Below are 20,010 nucleotides of genomic sequence, written 5' to 3' on the forward strand. Positions count from 1 at the left end.
TCCACGTGCGAATGACTTCAGTATCTTCATAATTTTGGTAATATAATGAGTAATCGCTCTATCAATATCTTGCCCGCCAGCAAAATTACTGATACAATGTACCCGTCAGTGGATACAAACACCATTGATTTAAGAATTAATTGCTGTTTGTACATACTTTAGCTTTGTCCCTGGAATGATTTCTTGTTACTCTTTTAATAATATAGATAGGTGTTATCTAAAACTAGGATGGAAAAATAATTTTTCTCTTCTACAGGAAGCTTAACTTCATGCAAGAACATGATTTGCTAATTAATGTGGTTAGGGCGCTCGGCTCCTAATATACTCACTCTTTCAGCCATGGGGGCATTATAATGTTACGGTCAATCCCACTATTTGTTGGTAAAAGAGTAGCTCAAAGTTGGCAGTGGGTGGTGATAACTAGCTGCCTTCTCTCTAGTCTTATGCTGCTAAATTAGGGACGGCTATCGAAGATAGCCCTCGTGTAGCTTTGCGCGAAATTAAAAAAAAACAACAGATAAACAGACTAGCTCAGGTAGCCCTCGAATACTTATGCGCAAAATTCAAAAACAAACAAACCGTGCAAGAGGATAGATATAATTATATGCCAATTTTTAGTGAATAGCTTTTTCGAATCTAACACATGTAGGGAAAAAAATCATCACTAAAGTCGAAAAACTATAATTTTAAACCAATAATTGTAATCAGAATTTTATTGGATACTTGGAAACAGAGTTAAACGAGAAGAGTCCTGAGACAGGTTGCACAGACCTTATACAACTGTTCCTCAAAGATAAAATCTTGTAAAGCGGGCCATCAAGCTAAGACAATTCAAATTAAAGTATTCACCGTACATTAGTTTGTTAGGCCTATTAAAATCTATCCCCCCTGATGTTCTTCAGTAGGTCAAGAGATCCATTCTGTTACAGATAAAAAAATATTGTATCTTTGTTTCCACCATTGCTGGTCATATATAAACTGATTTTTTTATCTAGGTGGCTGTTACAGTATCAGACGTCAGCAGCGATTGCAATATCATACACAATAAACACATTGGTTTATGCTTCAAGTGGTGCAACAGTCAACTAATTGCATTTTGGAAACATAACATATATTGCATGACTTTTAACCTTGGATGCTTGGGACTTGTACTATGAATGAGCAGTGAAGAGTAAAGAGTCATAACTTGAATCACTTCTAAAAGTTTCATTGCTATCTAGAGGGAGTTCATCAACTTTAGAACGTTTGGAATACTAGTAATTGTACGACTTTTATAAACCAATGAGTATACTCGTATAATGCTATAAACGTAGTTGTAACTTTCCTTAGCTACAAAATTGTCTCAGTTTTTTAATAATGCATTTTGTAATGCAAGTTGCGATATCACTGACTAATACAGAAAAGAGTACATAAGGTTAATGTAGATTCATTCAGTGGTTGCCTCTTACATATACTCTTCAAAAAAAGAAACGCAAAAGACAAAATATGAGACAAATTGTTAACAAGTTTATTCCGGGTAGTTCTGTATGACATGTGTGAAACTTTGCACATTCACTGCTGAACATCCAAAGTCTGCAAAGGCGAAGTCCACGCTCACTAGTTGAAGTTTAACGTCACTCAACATCAATAACGAGTATGTCCCCCGTGAGCATCAATAACTGCTTGGCATCTCCTGCCCATGGAAGCGATGAGATGACGAATCACATCCTGTGGAATGGCTGTCCACTCAGCCTGCAAAGCTGCTGCAAGCTGAGGTAGAGTCTGCGGTTCAGGTTGTCGCTGTCGCAGACGTCGGTCCAACTCGTCCCAAAGATGTTTGATGGAGTTTAAATCTGGTGATCTGGAGGGCCAGGGAAGAACGTTGATGTTATGGTGTCTCAAGAAGACAGTGGTGAGTCGGGCTGTGTGAGGACGGGCGTTGTCATGTTGAAAAACGTCGTTGACGTTCATCATGATGGGTTGCACATGGTGCCTAAGAATCTCGTCGACGGTTGCGTACGGTCTGATCGGAAATCCTACGCAGCCCTGGTATGGTTGAGGCAGTAGACGTCGCAGTGGTGGTCCTATCCCGAAGGTGACGTAACCGGATGTAGCGATCTTGTGCGGGCGTGGTCACACGAGGTCTGCCAGATCGTGGACGGTCACGAGTTGATCCATGTTGTTGGTGACGATTCCATAGCCTTGTGATGGTGCTTGGGTGGACATTCACAGCTCTGGCAATACCTGATCGAGATTCGCCTGCTTCCAATCGACCAATGGCGTTGTTGCGTTGTGCTTCAGTCAGTCTTGGCGTAACTGTATTGCGTGTCGGTGGCTTAACACTGAGCTATGGAAACCGAGAACCCGTCACTTTTATAGGGATTTTGCACATGTTGCACTTGCAGAACATGCAGATCTCTCAAACAAATTTATTGGACACGCAAGCGTTTTGGCGAAAAATCCGATGTTTTTCTCCGTTTTCAAAGTGCACAACTTTTATTGTCATTTTGGGTTGACAATCAGTGTCTTAACACATGTAATATCACATACTCTGAGTTTGTAACGTTATTATATATATTTCTTTTTAAAATAAAAAAAAAAATATTCCTTTTGCGTTTCTTGTTTTGAAGAGTATATTATACATTTACATTACAAAATACAAGTTTTAAATACCTCAAAATTGATGTGACATATTTTTACACTAAGAGTAACTATTTTGGCGAAGTAGCTTTTTTTTTTTAATTTCACACAAAGCTACTCGAGGGCTATCTGTGCTAGCCATCCGTAATTTAGCAGTGTAAGACTAGAGGGAAGGCAGCTAGTCATCACCACCCACCGCCAACTCTTGGGCTACTTTGCGGACTTACAGTACTATAAACCGGTTTTCATACTCGTGGTGAGTAGAGAAAAGTTAGCCTATTGTGTAGGTTTGTGCTTAATTAGAAACAAACCACCAGCACCATCTTTAATTAAATCATACTTTTGTTTCACAATACTTGCTATGTATCGTAGCGAAAAAAAATACATTTTTTCATTATGAGATATGATAAGTATTAAATTATTCGCCTCCTGCTAATACATCGGTATGTCTCCGGATTTAGAACGCTAAAATTAGGGGTTTGATTCCCCTCGGTGGGCTAAGCAGATAGCCCTATGTGGCTTTGCTATAAGAAAATAAACAAACTTAAATTATTCCTAAATAGGGAAAAATACACTATAGTGAGCAAAACTGCAGAATGCGCCTGTATATGATTTGATACTCATGGAAAAAATGAAGCAAAATAATAGAAAACTTAATTTTTTTTTATAAATACTTCATATGGAAGTTCTATTACAGGAAAAAAATTATTATACAGTAAATATTTATTTTTTGGCTGCCACCTATAAGCAAAATTTGTATTTTATTAGAACTTCGTGCTTTGGATTTTAAGCATTCTTTTCATTGAAAAAATAACGTTAGCGCCCTTTATATGTACGTATTGAAATTTTATTGTCGTTTTCCATTTCCTCATTATTTTGACGCTAGTATTTTATGTGAGCTGTTTACCCATTTCGCGAAACGTATAAGAAATTATTTTGTTTGTTTGTTTTTGAATTTCTCACAAAGCTACTCGAGGGCTATCTGTGTTAGCACAGCTGAAACGCCCCCACGGCTGAAAGGGCGAGCATGTTTGGCGCGACGGGGATGCGAACCCACGACCCTCAGATTACGAATCGCACGCCTTAACACGCTTGGCCATGCCGGGCCATAAGAAATGTGGTTAACATGGTACTGCAGCAGGGAGCAAACTTATCTGTCAAATTGTTTACGTATCAGTTTTATAGAAATTGAAAACAAGAGCTAAAGGTAATATGATGTGGAGAATATATACTGTGACGGTATTTTATGAATTAACATACAGTTGAATAACGCTGGTTGGTTGGGTTTGATGTAAATAAGACATGTTGATTAATTAGCGCTAACATGATATCTAACAACTTAAGTTATCTGAAACGATGGATAGTCACCGATACTGCTGGATCCCAAAAGAAAACTAACAATATAATATTATTCAAACATTAGGGTTTTCTGTTGTCGTGAGCTGTAATTTTACAAATACTCGAAAAGAAGTTAGTGAAGAATATCTTCTACAGTATTTACCTTTTAATATATTAGCACAGTGTGAGCTTTGGCTTATGTAGAACTCATCTAATAAGAATAACATATTACCAAAAAAAGAAGGACCCTCAGTGAATGAGTTACTGCTAGATTATTTTGTTTCAATTGATATGGCATGCCTTTATTGTAATTATTGCTGCATTGGGGATGTTTTCTGAAATTTGACTACACGAGAAAAAATTGCACAAAGTTGTCAGCACGTAACACTCTGGAGGCCTGCACCAATTATGATTTCACCCTTGATGTGTGACGGGTCCACCCATCTTTCTTTATCTGGTTCAACACTAAGACGGTCGAGTTGTACCGAATTTAAGAAGAAAAGGGCCACAGATTGCTCTGACTTAGAAGAGTCACCTTTTGATTTTCCTGTACTTGACTTCTACCCAGGCCGCCAAATTAATCACCGCATTAATAGCCATGTCGGAAGGTTCAACGACGTTGACGAATGTATATTCTCCTGTGCGCTTTTTATTCTTCAATAAACAAATGGCTAGAGTTTAAGAATTACGAGATTACTATATAGCATTTGAGTGTGTGAAGAACAGAATTATTTGTTTAAGACAATATACCAGTCATTCCTTAACAACTAGAAACCGAACAAACTTTACCCTTTATTTAGTTTGTTATTTGTAAATAAGATATTAGCAAAAGACTTGCTCAGTGCTAACTGAACTTCGGTCGTTATTTGCTAAATTTTGGTTTGAATGACATGACTGTTCAACTATTTCATTGATAATGGGTCTCAAACACAAGACATGTACAAAAAGAACTGTCTTTAATATATTATTTTAATAATATGGACATTCCATGAATTTCTGACTTTATTGTATTTACAGATATTACTGTAACAAATCTTATTATTTAGTTGCTTCTTCATGTTGACTTATAGATGGGTACTTTCTGTAACTTGCTGTTTTGGTACGTTCTACAATTCACTGTTCTAAATGCTTTCAAGCTTTCTATTCTAACCAGTCAGAGGTATGTTTTTGCAAGATCATGTTTCAGGTGTTTGATGTCAGTTTCAAAAATTGGCACTGCATTCCAGTTGTCAAACGGTCAGTTTTACAGCTGTATGTCTTTATGAAAGACACATAACTTAAAAAGAAAAAAAGAAAATGATAGGAAAAGATCTGATATAAACTTGTAGTTTTAATGCTGACGAATTATTTATTTAGCACTTGTATTAAAAGCCTCAACTACATATCAACAATAACAAAACACACTTTACGTTCTTATATATAACATGTATCCTTTTCTCGGTGTGTCCAGGTTAAGAAACAATGTTGATTAATTTAAATTTGGTTATTAGTTAAGTTAATATGCTGCATTAAACGTTTTAAACTTGAAAATATGAAATTTCCGTAGGTTATGTAAAATGCAGTTCTCCAGATATATTTCAATATCATGGGCACAAGCTCAAAGTTTCTCCTTTTGAGAACATGTTAAAACGTATTACATAAACAAAAGTATCCTAATTCTTAGCTATAAGTTTACCGACTTACATTGCTAAAATCCGCAGTTCAGTTTTTCCATGGTGGACAAAGATCATATAGCCTGTTGTGTAGCTTGGCGCTAAAACGCAAACAAAAGAGGTTTCACGAAGGAGAAAAGTATAAGATGAAAAACGAAGGCTTAAAAGTAGTACTAACGATTTTAGGACAGTGACTTTTGTAAATATTTTCTAAATAGTCGAATTGTCTTTATTTTTTGGAAAGACTGATAATTTATAGTTAGTATAGATCGAATACCTAGAAGGATGTGGAATTAATTTGGAAAAGGCATTCTCTTATCATCTTTAGCACTTCTCACACTTATGTTTTTTCAAACTATTTTAAAACGTGTTCAATTACCTAAATTGTTGTATCGGGTGTGATATTGTGGTAATCGTGTTGTTTGAGAGTCGGAAAATTCAAGATTCGAGCACACTATATGCCATTGACAACATTTCCACGTTTAGGCAGTAAGAGCTGCTAACTGGTTTTCCTTCCTTTGACGAGCACTTATAAGTTACAGGTGATTATCTATACCCAAATCTTTGGTTATCTTATCTGATATGGTGACTATGAAAATCCATGCTATAAACACACTGCTATTGTAAAGCCCACAAACAACAATAAAAAGTGAAGCTACGTGGAAATATTATTGCACGTTGTCAAATGGAAACAAGTGGAATTACTTTTCAAGAATGTTTACATAACTTAAACACTGGGCATTGATGCCTGGAATTACTTTTAAACAATGATTACATAACTTACCATCACCAGTCTTTGTCATTATCATTAACTCATAGTAAAATGACGATGAACAAGGACTGATAATGAAAATAAAATATTTTTTTTAGTCTCATTGTGAACATTTTCGGTTTTTATTAATTTCATTATTGTTATATAGCGCTGTTACGATCGCTTATTTACGGTTAATGTATTTTATAGTATTATAATTATTTATTTATAAACATACACTTAAAATGGAATTATTTTACTATTGTAAACTAAAATGTTTCTCTCAGGTATTAATTATTCCTAACGAAATCAGCAGAATATACCTAAATGTACAATTTATTATATATTTATAAGCTAGTTATATTTCTATTAATATTTACTCAACCATTTATCTTAGTTTATTGAACACTTTCAGGCCCAGTTTTGCACTTGTTTTTACTGACGAACGACCAGGCACATTTTCAAATAGCATTTATTCGTACAAAAGACCTGATATTATACAAACATTTATCTTATAATTTTTCAATACACTTTTATCCGTCATGTTTTTGTAGCTCTTTTTATGTTCATTGTTATCATGTTATGATAAGCATGCGTTGTTTAGCTCAATGGTGGACTTATATATTGTTTACTTATAATGGCACTAGACATGTAATAACTTAGATTATATGAAACTCATAGGCAGAGAAAAATTGTCATTTAAATACAGATCTAAAACGATGTATCCTACAACCTAAACAAAGTTATGACATTTTGTAATAACTAAGTTGAACATGGAAAATAGAATTCTTAACATACTTCACAGGTTACATGGAATATGACATTAATTTATCAACGTTATGAGGCGTTTATTAACTTTAAACATGTAAATGATTTTTGATAACATATTACATTTTCTGTGTGAGATTTTAAGTTCCTAAAATAACTGTGATACCATAAGTGAAATGTTGATAATTAGAGTGACATCTAAATCAAGTAAATCAGTTTTTCTGTCATTTTTTGTTGTTAAGCTCCAACTACAAAGAAATGGAGAATAATTATTCCTTTAATTCTCAAAACCTGAGTTATCTGCAAAATTTTGGCATCTTACTATGTACAGAAATTTCATATCACTTTCATATTTGCGCCGTTAGATACTATTTACATCTCATCTTAAGCTCAAAATCTGAAGTTTTATAGCATTTCTATTCATCTAATTTTATGGACTATGATAGTAAAAGTTTTAACTGTGTGAAGTTTTTGATGTATCTCTTGATAAATGAAAACAGTGAGAAACTCGTTTATATCTCTTTAATACAATGCCAATTGGACATTACTGTAATTTATTAACATATCAACACGTACGTCACACTGAGATAACTGAAGCACTAGTCGTATAATAAAGTTTTTATACAATAATAATTCATTATCTTTGATAACACACTCTTTTAATTATTGAAACATTTCAATACGAATGTATGGAAACTGATATTTAAATACTGACATACTCACGTATAATGAAACTGAAATAAGTACAAACAGTTTGTTTTAGAATTTCGTGCAAAGCTACTCGAGGGCTATCTGCGCTAGCCGTCCCTAATTTAGCACTGTAAGACTAGAAGGAAGGCAGCTAGTCATCACCACCCACCGCCAGCTCTTGGGCTACTCTTTTACCAACGAATAGTGGTATTGACCGTCACATTATAACGACCCCACGGCTGAAAAGGCGAGCATCTTTGGTGAGACGGGGATGCGAACCCGCGACCCTCAGATTACGAGTCGCACGTCTTAACCCATCTAGCCATGCAGGGCCAGCACAAATGGAAAAAGCATTTTAGCGCCTGTTGATATATACACCTACTAAAATTCGTCGTTACGTTTACTGACTCCGTTCATTAAAGAGACGTTTTGAACTTTAAATATGCTTAATATAGTACTTTTTAAACATCGACATTGTTTTTTCAAAACATTTAGATGTAAAAATGGTATTTCTCGAAAATATTTATTCAGAACTCAAAAAGTTTCGGAATTTTAAAACTTAAATACTTGTAAAACTCAAAAATGTAAGATCGATCCGTTCAAAATCCATTACACTTGACCCAGGGATTTAAAACATCTACAAAATCCTTTAAAATATATATTTTTAAATAATTTTACTAAATACTTAAAAATCAACTCATTTATGTATTAGGAGCTAATATAAGTACGAATTACAGAAAACAAAATGATTAAAATAAAAATATATGAATTAAAATACGAAACCGAATTATCAGATGAGGTCAGTTAGAAATTAAACACATGAGGTAATTATAGAAAACTGTTTAGTCAATGAACATCATCGCTAGGTAAGCCTACAAGGGCTGAAACTAATAAACTACATTGGTCTGAAACTCATACACTTGGTCTGTCAAGGCCTTAGCAAAGGTGTGCACCATACGTAGGTAGAGAAAGAACAGATATGCAGCTTTTACACCGCCTGGAGCTTGTTGCAGCTATTATGCAAAGAAAAAAAACTGTCAAAAGGCTGGTAGCTTTTATATTAAAAAAAAAGAATGGTTATTATTTGTTATTGAAGGATGTATTCAAGAGGCCTGCCACCAAATACTTTGGTGCCTGGATAAAGGATTTTGAATGTTTCTATAGTAATTGTTACATGTGTATATTACCATAGCTTAGTTGCTCAATAATTGACATTGGAAACTACAACTTATCCGAAAGTATATCATGGAACACATTAAGTGATATTTTTGTAGAAGTTATAATCACTCGAGTCAAATCTTCTTGCCAATAATTTCATGTCTGCCTCCGTCTACCCAAGTCTACAGTCATCTACTTTGTCATTAGATAGAAAATAGTAATAAGAATATTAACATTTGAAGGTAGAGGAGTTTCGCTAGCAATTTTCTGTTTAAAAATACTGTTTTGGAACTATAGGATAATAAGAAGGACGTAAACTCCAATTCTCTTAATTATAACAAAGCATTTTATTTCTTCGAGTAAAATTTCTACAAGTTAGATAAGCCTACTTTCAAAATTGACGTTTCACAAACTTGCTAATTTCTCGCATTATATGCAACATACAGCGTATCTCTTCTTACTTCTTCAAAAACAAAAACTTAATAAAAAAAACATTAACACTAAGCTAAGTGTTCATGTCTAACTTTAGAACATACCTACAAACAATACAATCATTGAAAATATAAAACATAGTGAAAGAATCGTGTTACTTAAATTTGATTTTTACAAATTACTAACTTCATGTCCCCCATTGGCTCAGCGGTATGTCTGCGGTCTTACAACGCTAGAAACCGGGTTTCGATACCCGATGTGGGTATAGCACAGATAGTCCATTGTGTAGCTTTGTGTTTAATTCAAACAACAACAACTAACTTCTGCTAATTAAGTATAACAGCATAGCAATAAAAAGGATTCAACAATGTAATACATTAAAATATTTGACCCCCAGTGTCTCAGCGGTATGTCTGCGGACTTACAACGCTAAAAACCGGGTTTCGATACCCGTGGTGGGCAGAGAAGAGATAGCCTCTTGTGTAGTTTTGTGCTGAATTCAAAACAACAACAACATTAAAATATTTATTTGTATATTCATTTATAAACGACTAAATTATTTTTCTCCTTTTGCTCTTACCAGTGTATTACAAAAGAGGACGTCTGTTGTTGTAGGGACCTATTTGTGCGTACAATTTTTCATTGAAAGTGGCTAGCCACTAAAAAACCTGAAAGAACAAAGATAAAGCTCTTACCAATTTATAATTGTAAAGCACTTTGTGTGTCAGCTGTAACCATAACAAAGTCATACCTGGTAAACCAAAACTGTACCTAAATTTTAGAAAAACGTCATTCAGCTTCTTTGTTAAATATCAAAGACTTGCTAGATTGTCACTAAACATTAATAAATAGATATAGAAAACAAGCATAACTTTAGGGCATAACTCTGTCAACCACGTGCTGTTGCATTTTGGTTTCTTGCTTATAACGTTATCACTTTTCTATTCTTACACAGTTAAGTTATGTAGGAAAGCCAGATGAACCTATTTGCATGCAGTGATGACAGCACGTTCGTCATTGAAGTCATTTACATAGAGTCGCTAACTAAAGTATAGTGATGATGCTGAGCCATGATGAATCACTATGATGTATAAGACTCGTTTTCATTGTCCCTCAACATATTATCGAATGCGGTATTATGATAATAAGAAAGGGATACAAGATGGCTTAACATTTTCTGTTGTTTCTTATCAAAGGCCTAAACTTTCAAACACATGTTTTATTGCTGTTTTCAAAAGTAATTAGCAAGTTCATTTTACTGGTATTCTTGGTATTTTGATATATATGTATGTGAAGAGATAAATGTTCCGAGAATTTGAATAGAAAGTAACCACACCAAATGTGTTTGTTTCCTTGGAATATTGAATATTATCAACATTTGTTATTTTACATAATCATTGTCACAAACAGTAAAAGAAACGTAAATAATTTAAAAATATTATATGCTATTATTCGACCTTTTCATCTCAGAATGCTCTTTATCTCCGAGTTTATCAAAGCTTACTTGTACACTGAAGTTGCAATCATAGACAAACATATTAAATACATATTAACTTCTTTCTCGTGACCTACCACCAAGGCGTATAAAATATACGAATATTAATTTAAGTGTTAGTTAATAATTATCTACTTAGTGTATGATTAATATATCTGATATACTAGTTATCTGTGATAGGAATATGATTAGATAATAGATAATATATGATGTTAATAATTTAAAATGGCAAAACTTGTCAAAGTAAAAAACTGTAAAAAACTTTAGATTTTCATCAAATAAAATACAAATCTGATAAATTTTATTATACATTTAAAATATTTATTTATTTTAGTGTTAAATATGAAGTTGCTTTTCTGTGCTGATGTTGGTATAAAACACTGAGACTTTTACATGTGATTAAAAATCTGATCGACTTCCCTAACGACTAAGAGAAGAGCATTTGAAAATCAATAAACTTTTAGTTTCCTGCAAATCTTTCAGCAGACGCTTTCATCATAAGACTTTAGAAATACCTTTGTTGAATTAACAACATCTGAAAGTGTACAAGAATAGAACAAGCTGTATTACAGAAAGTACAGAAAATGTCACTTCAACAACCAGCTGATTTAGGAAGTGGTAATTACTTGTGGCATACCTCGTTTTGGCGATATTGGGTTGGCAAAGAGTGAAGAGGCTAAGAAGCTTTATGCAAATATTCGCCGTTTAGTTGGGAAGGCTGTGAACTAATGGGTGGGTAATGCATACTGATGCTCTCATTTGACTCAAGCCAAGCTGTACTTAAGTGATTTCTCTCCTGCTCACAGATGGCGAATTTTTAGACACATATGGATTTTCATCTGAATTCAGACTTTAAAGTCTAAAGGTGTGGATAACGGGTTGTTATGTTGGCTGATGATGTTATTTTTTTCCCTTTTCAACATACGTTGTATGTGGGTAAGTATACAAAAAATTCCCATATATAATAATAATAGCATTCAGAACAAAATAATAAATAGTTAGAAAACAAAAAGTAAAGTTTGATTTCATTACTTTAAGTTGGTTTACACTTATTGTTTCTTTAATATATTTACCGTATTTGAAATATATTTTTTCCATCCAGTCTTGAATCATTATTTGCAATAGCTAGTTGTATTGCTATTATAACTAAAAAGATATGCTACGACTCGGCTGTGGATAAACAATCACTAAATTACTATATGAACACCATAAACCAAAAATTATCCTGTAAGTCAGCCATGAATTATAGATATCAACAATCAACCATATTGATACCGCAAACCAGAACAATATCGTACAAAACAGTACAAGTCACAATAGCAACAATACCAATACCTTAACCAAGAAAGTACACTGCAGTTTGGCTGTCAATTAAAAGTCATAATAATTACTTATGCTGATGTCATAAACAAACTGTTAGAGCATAACAGAAGTCACAGAGTAGCCTTACTGATATAAAATGCGAAAGTATATTATATCTACTTTATGTCATCTCTACTTGTTATTGAATAATTTAAAATATAGTAACCAACTTAATAATCAACCATATCGACATACATTAGAAAAAAATATCTTACAACTCAGCCATGAACACAATATTAAGCTATACTACCACCAAAAGTCAAAGAATATCTCAATATTAGAAGTGAAAATAATTAACCACGTTCATATATTACTCATACTAAAGCACTCGTCAACAAAATTAGCAGAAAGTATAGAGAAACAAAGTATTCTTCTGACCTATAATTGAATCACCCTTTAACATAACCCAGAGAAAAGACAGAGTAACCAACACGATATACTTCTAATCAAACTACCCTGTTAGAATCTACAATAAAAGTAAAGCAACAATATCATACTAGAATAAGTGTCGCAGAGAAAGCCTCTAGTTTTATGAAAAATTCATTTTTAAGAAGGTGAAATATATTTTCAAAATGACCCATTTTCATAATTCTCTCAAACCAAGAATATCTGAAAGCTACATTGATTTCATGCTAAACAATAAATAATCGTATAAAAAATTAACATAAAAGAATAACTTTCGAACGTGAAGACCAATGCGTATGAGTAATATAAGTAAAACGCCGAGACAGAACATAATATGTAAATGTAAGATACTACTCACAAATCGAATTACTCTTAATATTATAAATATAATAAACATTACTGTATCGAAAGTCAATATACAGGTGCACAATTTTGCGAGATCTTCAGTACCGTTTTATATATATTTTATAAACGTATTACTTATAACATTTTATAAACAATATTACAAAATATAATATTAAAAAATCAAGAATTATATAAAAGGTTTGTTTGTTTGTTTTTGAATTTCGCGCAAAAGGCTATTCGAGGGTTATCTGCGCTAGCCGTCCCTAATTTAGCAGTGTAAGACTAGAGGGGAGGCAACTATTCATCACCACCTACCGCCAACTCTTGGACTACTCTTTAACCAACGAATAGTGGGATTGACCGTCACATTATAATGCCCCCACGGTTAAAAGGGCGAGCATGTTTGATGTGACGGGGATTCAAACCCGCGACTCTTAAATTACGAGTGTATTCATTTGTAAGATGAAAATTACCGTAAAGGAGTTTCCTTTATGAAGCTTATTGTAGTATAAAGTTTTGAATACTCAGTTGCTTGTACAAAGTATCTCCCCTTCTACACTTAATTTGCATAGTATACAGTGTTTACTAATGTCAGCGGAAGTGGGTAAGATGGGGCTGGGATAGTTCCTACGGTGACCATTTCATGAATTAATGTGTTCAATTGAGGACGACGTTTTTTCTTGTTTTTTTTATCCACTAGGTATTTCATCAGTTAGGAAAGTACGATGTCAAGAGGCTTAGCCAGTACACAATCCAGTTATGTTGCAGGTACTACAGGAGGGCAGGTGGGCGCCCAAATTTGCGAGTGCGGAAGCAGGCAAACGTAAGCATGTTTAATCACCCATTTTGATAAATACCACTCGGGTGTGACCGAGCATCCCAAATTATAGCGGTTGATGTTCGTTACAGAAAACTGACTTATTTGTCTTGCATAACAATGAGCTAACTTTCTTAGAGTTAACGTCTTTGCACAAGAAATATGACACTAAATTCCGTTGATATACCTTTTCTAGATCCTCTCCGGGTTCCTGCCATTTCCGAAATAATGATAGAGCCCGAGTAAGGGTAATTATTAATTATAGCTGAACCATCATCCTGCTCAAGACAGCTAGTTTCACGGACTGGTGATTTTTTGTTTGTTTGTTTTTTTGAATTTCGCACAAAGCTACTCGAGGGCTATCTGTGCTAGCCGTCCCTAATTTAGCAGTGTAAGACTAGAGGGAAGGCAGCTAGTCATCACCGCCCACCGCCAACTCTTGGGCTACTCTTTTACCAACGAATAGTGGGATTGACCGTAACATTATAACGCCCCCACGGCTGAAAGGGCGAGCATGTTTGGCGCGACCGGGATGCGAGCCCGCGACCCTCAGATTACGAGGCTAGCGCTGATAGCCCTCGTAGAGCTTTGAGCGAAATTCCAAAACAAACAAACCCTTTGGGTGAATGTGTTAACATTTTTGAAACAAAAAAAAAAACAACAAAAATTTCAGTTTTGTAAATACTAGACAACTATTCTAAATTCATCTTGCTCTATCATGCATTTATGAGTTACAAAGTTACAGCGTATACGTTTACAACTATGGTGTTACAGCTATACTTCCAAAAAGTTGGCATAAATTGCTATTTTCACTTTTCAAGTTGACATGAAATTTATCCTACTTTTAATATCAAATGTAACAGGATAAATTTACATGCCTTGCCTTATACAAACACTATCGATCCTGTAAAGCATTTGGGGCCTTACTTTACATGTATATATTTACACATCTATAAATAGCATTATATTAATAGATCTTTTCCAAATAACTCAGTTTTAATTAATTTACATACTTTGGTTCAATGTATTATTTTTATAGAATATTTCGAAGAAACTCACGACTGTGACTCTTTTTTTTTTTTAATTTAAAATACTCTTTGCCGAACGATATATTCTTCTATTGTACACTACTCTTTCAGTATACTCGAGAAGAAAGATACTACCAAGACAAGGACACTAGTAAACAAAAGCATAAGCACAGCAGCGACGAGTTATAAACTGTAATCCAAACGATTTGTTTAATAACGACTACAGGTCATTACGCATTCATGTTTATAATTTCAGTTTAGCATCTACAGTTACCGCTACAGTGCTGGAAAAAACAACAACACTAAAACATATGGGCTTATATACTTCAGTAGATACACTGTTGATGTGGGTTTAATATGGGATTATATACTTCAGTGGATACACTGTTAATATGGGTGTAATATGAGCTTATTTACCTCAGTAAATACGTTGTTGATATGGATTAAATACTAGTTATAAGCTTAAGTGTATACATTGTTTATAAAATTATATATTCAAACATCTAACACCGCCATCTACATTCCGACACTCAGTTACACAACCCCTTCCAAACATGTAGTCAGCTTCCGGTCAGTTACCTCTTTGTGAACCTGACGATGACCGAAGAAGGTAGAAACGTTGTTTGCTCTTCTGCGTAAAATATTTTATCAACCCAAACGAGCCGTTTTTGCATATATATTTCTCTACAAGTGAGTTTTCTTGACATCACTGAATATGAGATTATATTCTTCAGTAAATACACTGTTGTTGTAGGTTCCATATAAACTTATATAGCTCAGTAGATACTCTGATAATGTGCGATTACATACTTCAATAGATATGCTGTTGATGTGGGTTTAATTTGAGATTGTATATTTCAGTAAACACTTTTTTGCAGTGGGTTTAATATGAGATTATATACTTCAATAGATTCACTGTTGAGAGGGGTTTAATATAACATTAGGCACTTCAGTAGATACACTGGTCATGTGGGTTTAATAGGAGAATTGTGTACATTAGTATATAAATATATTGTTGAAGTACATTTAATATGAGATTATATACTTCAGTACACTGTTGATGTAGGTTAAATATGAGCTAATATACTTCAGTATATATACCTTTGTTGTGGGTTTAATATGATATTATATTTCTCAGTAAATATACTGTTGATGTGTGTTTAATATGAGATTATATTCTTTTGTAAATACACTGACGATGAGGTTTTAATATGAGATTATATACTAAACCAGATAAACTGTTGATGTGGATTTAATATGAGCTTATATTCTTCAGTAGATAATCTGTGGATTGTGGTTTACTATAAGATATATTCTTCAGTAGATACTTTGTTCATGTTTTAATATGAGATTGTATACTTTAGTACACTGTTCACGTGAGTTTATTTTGAGCTTATTCACTTCAGAAGTTACTCTGTTGATGTTGGTTTAATATAATAATATATACTTCATATAATCTCATATTAAACTATAAAATCTCATATTAAAACTACATCAACAGTGTATACACTGAAGTATATAACTAATATTTAAACCATATCAACAACGTATTTACTGAGGTAAATAAGCTCATATTACACCCATATTAACAGTGTATCTACTGAAGTATATAATCTCATATGATGTTAATTTGGGTTCACTATAAGATTATATACTTCAATAAATACACAGTCAATCTGGGTTTAATATGAGATTGTATACTTCAGTACACTGATGATGTGGGTTTAATATGAGCTTATATTCTTCAGTAGGTACACTGTGGACGTGGGTTTAATATAAGATTATATACTTTAGTAGCAACCATGCTGATGTGTGTTTAACATGACATTATATACTTTAAGAGATACACCGTTGATTGAGGTTCAGTATGAACTTACATACTTCAGTAGATACACTGTTGATGTGGGTTTAATACGATCTTATATACTTCATTATATATGTTGTTGATGAGGTTTTAATATAAGTATGTATACTTCCGTTGATACACTGTTCATATGGGTTTAATGTGAGATTATATACTTCAGTAGATGCCCTGTTGATGTGGGTTTAATATAAGATTATGTACTTTTGTAAATTATCTGTTGATGTGAGTTTAATATGATGGTAGTGGCTTCATTTGATAAACTATTGATGTGAGTTTAATATGGGATTACATATTTCAGCAGATACACTGTTTTTGTGGGTTTATTATATGACTCTCTGATGATGTCGGTTTAATATGAATTTATATACTTCACTATTAATGTGAGTTTAGTGTAAAATTATTTATTTCAGAAGATACATTGTTGACGTTGGTTTAATATGAACTTTAATATATACCTCAGTAGATACACTGTTGATGTGGGATTAATATAAGGATATATACTTCAGTAGATATACTGTTGATATGGATTAAATATGAGATTATATAATTGAATATACTGTTGATGTGGGTTTAATATGAGCTTATATACTTCATTATTTATGCTGCCGAAGTGTGTGAAATATGATATTATATACTTGAGTAGATATGCTGACATGTGGGATTAATATGAGCTTATATACTTCATTAGATACACTGTTGATATGTGTATAATATAAGAATCTATACTTCAGTAGATACACACTTGATATGGGTTGTGGGTTTAATATGAGATTATAACTTTGGTAGCTTCACTGCTGATGTGGGTGTAATATGACATTATATACTTCAGTAGATACACTGTTCATGTGGATTTAATATGAGTTTATATACTTCATTAGATACCCTATTGAAGTGGGCTTAATATAAGTATATATACTTCCGTGGATACACTTTTGATGTGGGATTAATACGAGCTTATATTCTTCAGTATATACGTTGTTGATGTGCGTTAAATAAAATTATGTATTACGGAAGATAATCTGTTTATGAAGGTTTAATATGAGGTTATATACTTCAGTAGATACTTTGTTGATGTGAGCTTTATATAATATTATATACTTCATAAGATACAGTGTTGGTGTGGGTTTAATATGAGATTACGTACTTTGGTAGATAATCTATTGATATGGGTTTAATATGAGGCTACTTACTTCAGAAGATGCGCTGTTGACGTGGGTTTATTATGAGATTATATACTTCAGTAGATGTGTTGATGTGGTTTCAGTGTGATATTATATACGTCAGTAGATAAACTGTTGATGCATGTTTAATATGAACTTGTACACTACAGTTGATACACTGTTGATATGGGTTTAATATAAGAGTATATTCTTTTGTAGATACACTGTTGGTGATTGTGTAATATGGGATTATATACTTCAGTACATACATTGTTAATGTATGTTTAATATCAGAATATATACTTCAGTACACTGTTTATGTGGGTTTAATATGAACGTATACACTTCAGAAGATACACTATTTATGTTGGTTTAATGTAAGAATATATACTCTAGACGATACACTGTTAATGTGGGTTTAATATGAGATTATGTGTCTGATTAGATACTCTGATGATGATGGTGTATATACATTGCTAATGTGTGTTTACTATGAGATTATATACTTCAGTACATTTTTTATGTGGGTGCAATACGAGCTTATATACTTCAGTAGACACACTGTTGATGTGGATTTCATATGATATTATATTCTTCAATAGATACAATGTTGATGTAGGTTCAATATTGGCTGATATGTCTCAGTAGATACATTGCTGATGTGGGTTTAATATGAGATTACATACTTCAGTAAATACTCATTTGATGTTTTTTTTTTTAATATGAGATTATATACTTCCTTACACTGAAGATATAGGTTTAATATGAGCTTACATTTATCAGTAGATACACTGTTGATGGGATTTAATATTAGATTATATACTTTGGTAGCTACACTGCTGATGGGGGTGTAATATCGCATTATATACTTCAGTAGATATACTGTTCACGGGGGTGTAATATGGCATTATATACTTCAGTAGATATACTGTTCATGTGGGTTTAATATGGTATTTTATACTTCATTAGATACCCTATTGATGTGAGTTTAATATAAGTATCTATACGCCTGTAAATACACTTTTGATGTGGGTTAAATATGAGATTATGTATTTCGGAAGATAATCTGTTTATGAAGGTTTATTATGATGTTATATACTTCTGTAGATACACTGTTGATGTGGGTTTACTATGAGCTTATATACTTCATTAGATACACTGTTGATGTTGGTTTAATATGAGCTGATATACTTTAGTAGATCAGTTATTTACTAATTTAACATTCGAAATAATTACACTAACTTTCCGTGTCAGTGATAGTATGAATTTGTACTTATGTTAACAGATGAGTAAAAATTCTTTGTTGTTTCTAGAAGTTAAATTTATTACTGTTTTAGTTTTATCCAACGACAACATAAATGAGAATCAAATTTGTAATCTAATTAGATGAATAATTCATATAATTGATTCATTTCCTAATATTGAAGAATGGGCAAATGAATATCACGCCACCCTTTCTTACCCGAAGACTCAGGATCTAATTCATGCTACTGCCATCTCAGACATAACCATTCTCAGAACTTCCCTAAAGCAGCCAATCAGCGTGGCATAAAATACTCTTTAGTACTGAATAAGTAGCAATTCTTTAATACTTATACTTAGGTGATCGTATACGCTATAAACCATGCCCTGAAAATGCCTTAATTTTTATAATACGAAACAAAATTCAAAATAGGAATGAACAATTTAAAATCAACATAGATTGAGCAAAATCATTAAGAAGTTCTGCAAACATTAGCTGAAAGCCAATAACTTTCTCTATTGCAATCCAGAATTAAACTTAGCAAAGTAATCAGAATATTCCAAATATGAATCCGAGGGTTCTGGTTCGAAACCCCTTACTGCAAAATCTCGATCACTTCTGTGATACTGTAGGTGCTCTAGAGGTGTAACTATTTGTTCCGAGAAGAGTGGGCGGTGAGTGCTGTTGGCTTCACTAATCTTTCACTTCAAAACTAGGCATGTGTAGATTATCTCGAAAGTGATTAAACAAACAAAGAAAATAAATTAAACGGTTAGTACAAATGAAGTTATTGCACACACAAATAAATAATTGGTTAATTTTAAAATTATTATTTTTATGACCAGAAAACAGCCTATGGTATATAAAAAAAGAAACAATCCTT

The 20,010-nt window shown here is 33.1% G+C and overlaps 1 protein-coding gene across 3 annotated transcripts in view; it reads left to right on the forward strand.

The window, feature by feature from the left end:
* Positions 1-20,010, forward strand: part of LOC143258478 (zinc finger protein basonuclin-2-like) — a 162,156-nt gene that overhangs the window by 114,542 nt on the left and 27,604 nt on the right. The window contains exon 2 of one of the 3 annotated variants that reach the window (XM_076517520.1): positions 13,716-13,838. The exons of the other annotated variants lie outside the window; for them this stretch is intronic. Within the exon in view, the coding sequence (XP_076373635.1) occupies positions 13,775-13,838 (64 nt within the window). The 5' untranslated portion in view covers positions 13,716-13,774. The remainder of the gene's footprint in view (positions 1-13,715; positions 13,839-20,010) is intronic. 3 annotated transcript variants of the gene reach the window in all.

Source organism: Tachypleus tridentatus, chromosome 8, assembly GCF_004210375.1.
Source record: "Tachypleus tridentatus isolate NWPU-2018 chromosome 8, ASM421037v1, whole genome shotgun sequence".
NCBI lineage: Eukaryota > Metazoa > Arthropoda > Merostomata > Xiphosura > Limulidae > Tachypleus > Tachypleus tridentatus.